This window comes from Monoraphidium neglectum, assembly GCF_000611645.1.
Source record: "Monoraphidium neglectum strain SAG 48.87 unplaced genomic scaffold scaffold00042, whole genome shotgun sequence".
Lineage (NCBI taxonomy): Eukaryota > Viridiplantae > Chlorophyta > Chlorophyceae > Sphaeropleales > Selenastraceae > Monoraphidium > Monoraphidium neglectum.
In genome coordinates this window covers 37776-49026 of record NW_014013586.1, presented here as the reverse complement: position 1 = coordinate 49026, position 11251 = coordinate 37776, and the positions used below count along the sequence as shown (strand labels likewise).

Sequence of the window (11251 nt, the reverse complement as noted above, 5' to 3'; positions counted from 1 at the left end):
CCCCCGATCCAGCCCGCAGGCACGCTGAGCGGTTGGCAGACCAGGCGCAGGCAACCCTGCGGCTGGGCGAGCAGCTCAAGATGGCCAGGGCCGAGCTGGCTGCCAGGTGACGGGACGCCAAGCGGGACGCACTGACGGGGATGGGCGGGCGCAGTCGCATCAGCGGCGAGGTGCAGCGCACCTCGGCTGTCTCTGACCCAGTCACCAGTGTGTTGATCTGCAGCAAGCGTGTGTATCAAGATCGTGGTTGCTTGTGTGTGCTGCAAGCAGCCTACCCCTTCTAATTGAGTTTGTTCTTGGCCCTTCATCTGCAGGGATGCGATCGAGGCTCAGGCAGCAGCGGAGGTCTTGAGGCCGCTCCTGAAGCAGGCAAGCCTTGGCACGGCCGCTACCACAAGCGAAGCAACAGACGCCGCCGGCGCCACCGACGCGGCGGCCGCGGCGGCCGCCATCGAAGCCAGCAAGGCGCCGCAGGAAGCGGTGGCGCAGCCGCTCACGCAGGCGGCTGTGGCGGCCGCGGCTGTGGCGCTGCAGCAGCTGTTGCTGCAGGGGGCTTTGAGAGATGAGGACACCCGTGTAAGGGAGCAGAAATTGGTCTTAGAGCTCAAGGCCGCCCAGCAGCAAGCGCAGCAGATGCAGGGCCTGCTGGAAGATGCCGGCCGGAAGCTGGCGGCGGCGGACGCCTCTGGCAAGGAGGCGTGGCGGCTGCGGGCTTCCGACGCAGCGGCGGACCGCCTGGCGGCGGAGGCTGTCAGCAGCTCGTTGCTGGAGGCGGCCCGCGAGCGGGAAGAGGCGCTGCAGGCGCGGCTGCAGGAGTCCGAGGCGCGGGCCGCCGATGCGGCGGCGAGGGCGGGCGCGGCCGAGGCGGCGGCGGGGGCGGCAGAGGCGGCGACGGCGGAGGCGCGGCGGCGGGTGGACGAGGTGCAGCGGGAGGCGGACGCTCGGCAGCAGCAGGCCGACCAGGAGTGGGGCAGCAGGTGGGCCGATGCTGTGGTTGCGTGAAGCCGCAGACGCATGAAAACCAAGAGGTTGCTGCAGTGGCGGTGGTGCAAGCCAAGCGCAGTGCAGCGCCGCCGCGCGGCGCAATTCGTTGCTCCGCACAACCACAGCGCCCCGCGTCAACCCCCGCCCCGCAGGCTGCGCGACCAGGCCGCCAGCGCGGACGCGCGCGCGCAGGCGCTGCAGCAGCGCGCGGCACAGCTCTCCCTCGCATTGGACGACGCCACGCGCGGCGCCGCGGAGGCTGCGCGGGTTGCCGCGGCGGACGCCGCGCGTGCCGCCGAGGCGGGGGAGCAGGCGAGGGCTGCGGCGGTGCTGGACGCCCGGCTGGAGGGGCGGCGGCAGCTCGAGGAGGCGAAGGGCAGGTGGCAGGCGGAGCGGGACGCCTTGATTGAGCGCATGGCGGCAGAGAGGGCGGGGGCGGAGCTGGAGGCCCGGCGCGCGGGGGACCAGCAGCGGCGGCGGCTGCTGGACGCGGTGTCCGAGCTGGAGGCGCAGCGGGGGCACCTGGCCGCGCGGCTGGCGGCCGTTTTGGGGAGCCATTCGCATGGTCCGGAGGCAGCAACAGCAGCGACAGCAGCAGCACCGGAACAGGGTGGGGGCCCATGCCTTCCGCCCTCTGGTGGCGGGGCGGCGCTCGGTAATGTCAGTTTAGACGGCGCCGCCCTCAGGGCCAGCGCAGCGGCGCCTAGCAGGGCCACTGGTGTGGGCGGCGGCGGCGCTGAGGGCGGCAGGGACCAGGGTGGCGAGGCGGGCGCTGCGCTGCAGCGCGTGCAGGCAGAGGCGTACCGCCGGCAGGCAGCTGCGCTGCAGGCTGAGCTGGAGCAGCTGCACAGGTGGGCACCACAGAAGTTGTGTGCTGGCACTGGGAACTGGGATTGCACCGGGAACGCACCTGAAGAGGCGTCACACTGCAGCACGCTCAGCTGTAGCAGAGGGTCTGAGTAAATTTTTGGTGGCAGGTATTTTGAGCTGCCAGGAATGCCAATCAAGCTCAGCTGTTGAGGGCACGACCATCAAACCACTGCCCTCCCCGTGGCCGCCACTGCAGGGCGCTGCGCGAGCAGAAGAGCGCCACCGCCGCCGCAGAGGCCGCCGCCCGCGAGGCGCGCGCCGCGGCTTCCGCCGCCGCCTCGGCGCTCGACGACCGCGCCGCGCAGTGCGGCAGGCTCCAGGCCGAGGTGCTGACTCAGCGCCACGAGATGGCGGCGGCTGCAGAGCGCGCGCAGTGGGAGGCGGAGGCGGCGCGGGCCGAGGCGAGGCGCGAGGTCGAGGCCGCAATGGCGGCGGTGCAGCTGATAACGCTGAAGCAGCAGCGGCTTGCTGGTGCGTTGCGCGCGGCGGAGGCGGCAGGTGATGGAGGGGAGGCGGGCGAGGGGCCGGGGCTGGCGCTACCAGGAGATCATCAGCAGCACTGGTTTGGCTGATGTAACGCTTCGGCTTTATGGCGTACTACTTGAAGTTTGCTGCTTGTTGTGACGCCTTCTTTCCTGGCCCTCAGCAGGCAGCAGTACACAGAGCAGCCAACCACCGCAGACAAGAAACAGAATTTGTAACCCTCAAGTACCTCTCACGGCTGTAAAATCGGCCTAAAGACGGGCTCGAGACCTCTGTAGAACACCAAACAACAGACACAGCACAAATAAGGGGCGTAAAACGCAGGACCGCAGCAGCACTCACACCACGCCAGGGTCTGAGCGACATTTGCTCAGAATGGCACAGCTGGCACAGCTATGCACCCCCCTAAAGAGCGATCCGGCAGCCGCCAGAGCCAGGTAAGTGTGCAGTGCAGATGAGACGAGCGTGGCGGACAGGTGCCCAGCATACAGTCTCAGCACCCCTCAGCCGGCAATACTGCCAAGCCCTGAACCAGAGCGTTGATTTGGCCAAGCAAGTAGGCCACAAATCTCATGTGACCTGTCGAGCACCCCACCCCCATGAACACATGCACACTCAAGCCACCCGTCACGCAGCCGCGTTGGCGGCCGTCGCGGCCGCAGCCAGCTCCGACAGCTTGGCCAGCGTCACCTCCCCGGCGTCCAGCGAGTCAAACACCGCGTCGGCGCCGGTGAAGTCCTCGTTCTGCGTGTAGGAGGACTTTGTGACGATGCAGGTCATGCCAGCCGACTTGGCGGCCCTGAGGCCGATGCGGCTATCCTCGACCACAACACACCTGCACATGGTTTGGGGGGAAGGCGTGCACGGGTGCTTTTGAGGATGTGTGAGAGGTGCTTCGGCTATGTTGACGCCCTTGACTGGGAGGTTGTGTGAGGGGCGGGAGGTGATTCACACACAAACCTGTGGTTGGGGATTGGCTTGTTGCCAACATGGCCGCTTTGAGGCCTATGAACAGGCAGTGGTCGGCGCAAACCTAAGGCTACCCCTGCACCAGGGGCCCCAAGCAGCACACCTGGCGGGGGACACCCCCAGCTCCTTCGCCGCCAGCAGGTAGATGGCCGGATCAGGCTTCTTCTTGGGCACCACGTCCCCCGCAAACACACGCATCACCTGGATTGCAAGTGCCCGGTAAGCCCAATTGTGTTGCACAAGTTGGTGTCATGAAGCCAGCTAGGCATGATATGGCAGGGCAGCATTCACACACGGCGCTGGGGGCCTGAGGCGCCTGGTGGCTGTCGCCAAGCAGGGTGGTGCCCGGGGGCTGCGCAGCGCGAGTTGTCTGCTGCTGGTCCTGGCAAGCGCAGCAGCATCGAAAGCCCTTCAATCCGGCGGCTCTACCCCAGTACTCCGGGGCTGCGCGCCCCTCCATCCCCACCCACACCCCAACCCCCACCTTGGCCACGTCCTCCCCGAGCATCACGCGCACGATGGTGCTCACGGCCCGCTCATTGCTGGTGGAGCACACCGCCACGGGGACGCCTGGGGGTCGAGCGAGCGGGGGCGCACGCGAATGCACGCACGTTCACATCCAAACCTGTACCCTCAAACCCATTCGCTAGTCCCCGCCGCCCGACTCTGAGTCCTCAACCTGCGTCTACCTCAACACCGAGGCACGCTCACCCCCTGTAACCCCTCCAACAAGCCCCTGGAACCCCCCTGCAGACCACTCCTCTGCACTCAGAACCGCCCCTCCGGTGACTGACTCCCCTACCGGCCGCGACCGCCTCCTTGACCAGCCGCGCCACCCCCGGCCGCAGCGGCATGCTGCCCGCCTCCACGAGGTCCATGAACAGGTCGGTCTTCAGCAGGTGGAGGCCCTTCACCAGCTCCTGCTGGGCAGCGGGGTCTGTCGTGGTGCGGAAGGGCTCGCGGTCGGCGACGTCCTGGCGTGAGGAGGGGAGGGGTCGCGTGCGCAAGTGTTGTGTGCGGAGAGGGAGGCGGGGTCGGCTGGTGGGGGAGGGGATGGTTGGGGCGTGTTTGGGAGCTGCGGGGGGGCACGCGCCCGGGATGGTGCCTGGGCGGCGCTGGCATGTGACGCTGTGCTTGCATCTGGTCGCATGCTTTCGGCAAGCGCACACAACGTGGACGCACGTACCCACCCAAACCCACCCAAATACGCACGCCCTCTTGCAAATGCACACTTCAACACCCGCCCTCCCCGTCTCGCACACAGTCACATGCCAATTTGATGCGGTCGGACAGATGCGTGCGTGTGCGTCTGTTGTGGGCTTATGCACGCACGCTCATCCTGGCTTGCCCGATGACGCACACGCAACCATTGCTGTTGACCTGCATCCCTGGCCGCCGCGTCATCTCCCGTGAACTCTCAACAAGAACATACACATGCACTGCCTCAATCATGCCTTCAAGCTCCTCCCACCCCAGCCCAACCTCACCTTGAAGTACTTTGTCATGCGCTCCTTGCCGCCGCCGATCTCCAGCAGCTCCCCGTACAGCTCAACACCCCAATCATGGTCAAGGCCTGGACGCGCAACCGCCAGCGGCCGGCGGACAGGAGCACAAACAGGTCATTCGACACCGCCGCGTCTGGGTGATGATAGGGCTTCGAGTGAAGCACGCGCAACTGTGCGCGCTGCATAGGCGCTTGACCTGCCGCCTAGAAATTTGGCGGAGGATACAGCAGCAGCAGCAGCAGCAGAAGGAGAAGGTGCAGGAACAGCCGTGGCACTCGGTGCAATCCTTAAACCAATCCATCAGCACAGCAGCCCCACCAGCTGCGGCTATCCACCGCGCCCACAACTGTCCAGGATCGTGCACCCTCCAGGCCGCCCGACCCAACCGTCCAGGCAGCCGCACGAACCCTTGCGCTTGAAGGCCTCGTTGAAGGACACCCTGTGGCCGTCCTTCTCTGTATCAACGATGACCCCGTCGCAGTCAAACAGCAGCGCCTCTGGCAGTGGCGCGGCAGAGGGCCCCGCTGCCGCGAGCACGCCGGCACGCGGGGCCGGGCCATTGCGGGAGGCGGAGAACGGGCGGCAGGAGGCGCGGGCGGCCGAGGGCCTGCGGCGCGCATGTGATTATGCAATGTCAAGGCCCCTGCTCTGGACAGCTGCGTCGCTTTTGCCCTCGAGCGCGTGCAGCAGCTCAAGTGCGCAACGCACGCACGCACACGCAAACGTTGGGTGCATCTGCCGTGCCCCATTGCTCAGCCAGACGTGACAATACACCCTAGTGCAAGTACTTGTCGCTGTCTAATTCGCACCTCCCGGAGAGCGCACGAGTCTGCATGTTGGGCGGGGCCCGGAGCGCACAAACGCCAACGTGACAGCGATAGTTCGGCTGAGGAGCAGGGAATACAAAGAGACAGTGCAATTGAGGGTAGCTGGGTGGTTTCCAGATCGCGTTCTGGGTCACTGGGTGTTGGCCGGTGTGCCAGACAGCAGGCAGTGACGCAGCGCTGTACGTGAGCCACGTTCTTGAAGGAACTTCAAGAACGTGGGTTACAACATATAAATTACCTCCTGTCACAAGCTATCATGGTCCGGATGCCTGGCAAAAGACCTTGCATGCGCATGCACCGAGGGTTGACTGCTTGACCCGCAACGTATTTCGGACGGCGGGGGCCGGGGGGGGGGGTGTCAGTCAGAGCCGGCGGCGGGGCGTGCGGGGGGCCGATGGGGGGCGCATATAGGTTTTTGGGGCGCGTGCGAGCGTTTGGCAAGGTCTGAGAAGGCATCGGCACCCCACATCGGCACCCCAGGCAGGCACACCAGCAGGAGCCAGTGCCTGCTCTGGCTATAGACACTTCTGAAGTTGTGTGCACAACACACTATCACAAAATCAATGCGCCGCTTTGTTTCGGGATGGCACGGCTGATCAACAACGCACGGCCTGCAGCTTTTCAAGGAAAGGCGGCGACAAAAGGAGCTGCTGCAAGCAACGGCGAGCGTCTCAGCCGCACGAACATCGTCTAACGACGGTGGCCACGATCATTAATCAGCCATGGCAACAATCTTCGCGCGATTGCTGCCCCTCATTTGCCACTGCCATGTCATGCGATTGCCATTGCCCCTCATGATTGCTGCCGTGTTTGTTGCTGAGCGGTACCGCGGCTCCACCCGAGTCCGATGCACCGGCCAGGCGAGCAAATGAGTGCTGGTTTCTCAACTGGCATGCCAGATATCAGTGTGCAGAGCTGTGCCACCTGCCTGGCCAGCCTCATTGCACGCGTCTCTGCCGCAAGGGTGGCGACTGCAATGCGCCTCACAGACGCCGACCTTGTCAAGGCGCCGCGTGCGGCCAGGTGGCAGAGACCCAGGCCCTGATTCCTCGGGTAGGCCGCGACTGCCATACGCAGCACCCAACAAGCAGGAATGGCTGGCTCGGAGGCGGCAGTCCACAGCAGAGCGCAAGCATTCCCGCCTACACCAAATCCAAGCTTCCAACGCCTGGCGGCATCTCGGGTGCTGCTGTGCAGCCACGTACCGTAGTTGTGAGGCTTGTAGGGATTGCATCCAAACTATAACATCAGCGGTAGCACGTCCATGGTGTCCAAGATTCGATGATCTGCGACTTGTGATGCAGTATGAACCGCGGTCGGTGCTTGATAGCAAAATTGTCAATTGAATTGCCTCGCTGGATTGCGCCCCAGTGCGTGTCATCGCAACTTCAAGACAGACGACTCTGGAGCAGCGGCGCCACTGGCGACGCAGGCGGTGCAGCACCCGCGGCTCTGCCGCTGAAGGTCGCGATCAAATCGCTGTTTTTGAAGGTGCATCCTGACCTTTTCACGGAGTGGCCGGCGGAGCAGGTACAAGGGGACGCGCGGCCGCACAGAGGGCCGGACCCTGGCTCCCCACGCATCCTCAGCCGTGGGGCAAACCTTGAAGTCACCGCTGGGAAGCCATCACACCCCAGAAGGCAATAAACACGTGCCCTCCCTCCGCCCACCGGCTCCAACCCATCAGATTGTCAATACACACGCACGTGCTGGCCCCAACCCCCCCTGTCTTGTCTCACTGCCCTCACCCGCGTCCCCAGGCGGAGAACCAGCGCTCCTTCCAGCTGCTCCAGGAGTACCTCGATCTCGCCAAGAGGGAGCCCGGCGACGCCGGCCCCGCCGCGCGCACGCCGTACCGCTTCCGCTTCTTCCTCAGGCCGCAGGAGGACGCGGAAGCCACGGACTTCGATGCAACAGGTGAATGCTGCATGGGGATGGCCGGTTAACCTGCAGCGATGCATGCAAGCAGCCTCGGCCTCCCCATGCACCGCACCCCTGCTTTCCTTTGTAATAATTATACCCTACAAGCAGACACAGCCATGCGTCCCCTTCGCGTGTCCTCACAGATGAGGGCGATGACGCCAAGCCCGTCGCTCGGGCAGCGCTGGCCCGGGCGGAGGTGACCCTTCCCCCGCCTGAGCCGAGCCCAGGCGGGGGCGGCGCGCTGTCAGCGGCCACCAAGAAAGCCCTTGCCAAGCTGCTGGGAATGTGCGGGCTGACCGCCGACCTGGCAGACACACAGGAGGAGCAGGCGGCGCGGCAGAGGCTGCTCGTATTCCTACCAGAGGCAGCCGAGGTGAGTGGGTGAGAGATTGTCTTTGTGTGTGTTACTGTGTGTGCGCGCGTGTGTGGCTGCATTTGGGCGTGTTTGTGGAACGTGTGTGTGTGTGTGTGTGTGTGTGTGTGTGTGCGCGTGTGGTGTGCATGTTTGCATATGTAAGTTTGTGGCCGCGTGCACGTGGGGCCTTGAGGGGTAGCTTGATGCAGGCATGCGCGCGGATGTGTGTGTGGTGTGTGCCGCGACAAAGCGGTTCCTGGGTTCACGCACCATGAGCGCAGGGGTTTTGGAGAAGTATTTGTGCATTGTTTGGTGATGTTTCAGTATGGCGTTCACATGGTTTGAATCTGATTCGTGGAAGTGGAGGATAGCGTGGTGGCTGGTGTGATGGATGAAACATCCATCATTTGCGTCGTCATCGTGACATCACCCATATCGCCAAATGGCGGCGCCCGCCCTCCGTCGCCTGCACGCGTAGGTGGTACGGCAAGCAGAGTCGGGCGGCGTTGGCTGGGAGGTGCAGGCTGCCAACATGCGCGGCGCAATGCGCCTCGCACGGCAGGTGAGCACGGGCCTGGTCCCAGGCCCTAAGCCGCACTCATCTTCGCACAACACGCCCGCCCGCTCTGAGACGGGTCCCATCGTCGCGTCAGCCGGCCACGGCACTCCGCAGCACTGTGGGGGATGGGGTTGATGGCTCCATCCTGGCGCTTGACCCAGTGCGCCACGCATCTTGCCCCCTCACCCGCACCCTGCCTGCCCCAGGTCGTCGTTGGGTTTGGCCCCGGCGACTTCCCGGGGCCGCGCCAGGTCGAGCTGCTGCAGGCGAGCGGCGCGGAGGGGCGCATACACCCGTTGCGGCTCCTGTGGGAAAGACTGCTTGCATTCACGATTGGTGCCCCAGCAATGATTGGGGATGGTTTGACGACAAGCAGGGGTGGACCCGGCCCACCGGCCATGCTTTGTTGGGGCCTCCGTGCTGCGCTGCCAGCCCACGCCTGCGTCGCACTCGCGAGGCAGTCTACAGGCGATTGGTCCGTCATGCCGTGTGCCTGCCTCCTCAACTTCGCGCCCGCCACCTGTACACCAAAACACATCATGTTGAGCACGCCATCCGTCGCGCCGGCCAACTCCACCTCAGGCGCTGGCGCGGGTGCTGGACGAGCTGGCGACGGAGGGGGCTGACGTCACAGGCGCACACATCATGTTCGGCTCAAAGTGGGCATTGGCTCTCATTTGAGTTCGGCAGTTTTGGGTGTGCTTGCCCCCCCGTCTTGCCTGACCTTCTGCAAGGGTTCGTCAACGAGCATGGCAGCTTGTTCACAAACCTGGCTCGCGCTGTGTGTTCGGGTCCTCATGGTGCACGCGTGGTTGAAGCCTTCTCACAGACATAAATGTGTGCGCATCGCAGAAACAGCCACACAAGCCACCTCGTCGCGGACAACAAACTGAGCCGTGGTCACCCCACTGACGAAAAAACGCATCATGCATCTTTGCCGATGCCGCCCGCTTTGCAGGACCGTCATGGATGTGCGCGGGACCCTGTGGCTGGACGCGTCCGAGGAAGACCGTGAGTTCTGGGCCGACTTCCTCGGAGGGGCCGACCTGCGCTTCGCGGCGTCGAGGCGCGAGGCCGCCGCGGCGCTGCGGCGGCTCGAGGGCGCGGTGGCGGGCGCGGCGGGGCTGGGGATGGTGTTTGCGCCGGCGGCGCTGGCGATGACCCCCGACTACAGGTGCAGGAGGGGTTGCATGGTTGAGGGCGCAACGGGTGTGAGGGGAGGTGTGGCCGTGCTGACAGCCAGGTTGTTCACAGGCGCGTCATCACTGCGTGAGGTCGCGGGCATGGTGCAAATTGTTGCATATGTTGCCAACCTCGCATGGGCCTTGCCTGCTGCGCCACCCGGCTAACAAACACCCCGCCACCACAGGCTGTTCCTTGAGCGGCTCGCCAAGCACTCGGCGCAGTACGGACCAGTTGCGGCTGCGGGCGCACCGCGCAGCAGTCCTGGCAGCAGCAGCAGCAGCAGCAGCAGCAGCGAACCGGGGACCAGCAGAGCCCAAACGCCGCCACCCTTCTCTGAGTTGCCGCTGTACGTGGCACCTCTGCAAAGCAGTGCCGAGGGCGGGGCCGGCGGTGGCAGCGGCGGTGGCGGTGCGGCCGGCAGTGGCAGCGGCAGCGGCAGTGGCAGTGGTAGGGGCAGTGGCTTTGAGGTGTCCGAGGGGATGGGCTGCCTGCAAGTGCCCGTGTCTGCAGAGGCCCACCAAGTCTACGGATTTGTGCAGGTGGGAGGGGCGCCCGCAAGGCAGCGGGCACGAGGGACGAGGGTTGGTGCTTGGAGTGGTGACGCAGCCTGCGCGCCCTTACTCGCCAAACGTCACTCTCAGATCTCGGCGCCACTGCGCCACCCACCCATCAAACGAGCCACGTAGCTCGCACATACACCCACTGGTTCCCTGCGGGCGGAGCTACCAGTCAGAATTTTTTCATCCTGAACCCTTGAGTCGCCCCAAATCTGCTCGCACAGGACCGCGGCGCAGAGGCGCTGCGCGCCTTGACGCAGCGGCGTAGCCAAGAGGCGCGCGTCGAGGACCTCTCTGCCCGCGTGCGGCGGCGGCTGCGGCTGCGGCGGCTGACTAGGGACCCCCTCATCACCCACAACCAGTTCGAGTCCGCCTGCGCGCGGCTGCTGCAGCACGCCGCGGCGCTGCTGCAGTCGGCGGAGGGCCTGAGCGTGCGCGTGTCGGACGCCAATCGGGTGGAGGGGCAGAGCGTCGACATCGCCTGGGACGCGGAGCCATGACAGGTGACGTCACCTCGCGCGCTGGCGCGGCGCCGAGGGATGCTGCATCAGCCGGCTCGCTGCTGCGTGCCCTGGTGTCGCGCAGCTGCGTCGGCCGGCCTAGGCTGCGGCTGCTGTGCGGCTGCCTTGGGAGCCCGTTAGGGAGAGTGTGAATGCTGCGGGGATGTTCCACTAGTGGCCCAGGTGAGGGAAACACAACGCTGTGCTTTTCCCTGGGTTAGCACCTCTGCACGTTTTGGCATGACTGCTCCTTTTTACAGTGGGTCGCCACGGATGGCGCTTGCATCAAAGACTCTACTTTCCACAGCAAGCGAGGTGCTGTTGGCGCGGCTGAAAGATTGCCGACGTGCGGCGGGTGATTTGCTTTGTTGCGTTGCAATGGAAGACAACAAGGACGGGGGGTGCTGCTCACTTAATCACGGGCGATCCCACACTTCACTCTGAGCTTGGCCTGCGGAAACAGCCCTGGCAGGCAGGCTAGACATGACATTCTGAGGCACAGACCCTCTCAGCAACTGCCGAAGCGGCCTGCCA

The 11251-nt window shown here is 65.1% G+C and overlaps 3 protein-coding genes across 3 annotated transcripts in view; 2 read left to right on the top strand and 1 right to left on the bottom strand.

Moving 5' to 3' along the window:
- The window catches only part of MNEG_0517 (hypothetical protein), a gene marked incomplete at both ends in the record, with an annotated part of 3772 nt that extends 1346 nt beyond the window's left edge, over positions 1-2426 (top strand). Inside the window, 3 exons of the mRNA XM_014051008.1 lie at positions 315-977; positions 1137-1835; positions 2051-2426. Coding sequence (XP_013906462.1) covers positions 315-977; positions 1137-1835; positions 2051-2426 — 1738 coding nt within the window. The remainder of the gene's footprint in view (positions 1-314; positions 978-1136; positions 1836-2050) is intronic.
- Positions 2427-2964: 538 nt separating this feature from the next.
- Positions 2965-5646, bottom strand: MNEG_0516 (Protein cbbY, chromosomal; the record flags this gene model as incomplete). Its single annotated transcript, XM_014051007.1, has 7 exons — positions 2965-3172; positions 3410-3507; positions 3791-3876; positions 4109-4280; positions 4794-4879; positions 5219-5418; positions 5621-5646. The coding sequence occupies 7 exons, from the start codon at positions 5644-5646 to the stop codon at positions 2965-2967; spliced, it is 876 nt and encodes a 291-aa protein (XP_013906461.1).
- Positions 5647-6432: 786 nt separating this feature from the next.
- Positions 6433-10717, top strand: MNEG_0515 (hypothetical protein; the record flags this gene model as incomplete). Its single annotated transcript, XM_014051006.1, has 9 exons — positions 6433-6480; positions 7399-7555; positions 7705-7934; positions 8395-8478; positions 8682-8726; positions 9058-9134; positions 9434-9649; positions 9845-10199; positions 10442-10717. The coding sequence occupies 9 exons, from the start codon at positions 6433-6435 to the stop codon at positions 10715-10717; spliced, it is 1488 nt and encodes a 495-aa protein (XP_013906460.1).
- Positions 10718-11251: the final 534 nt, after the last annotated feature.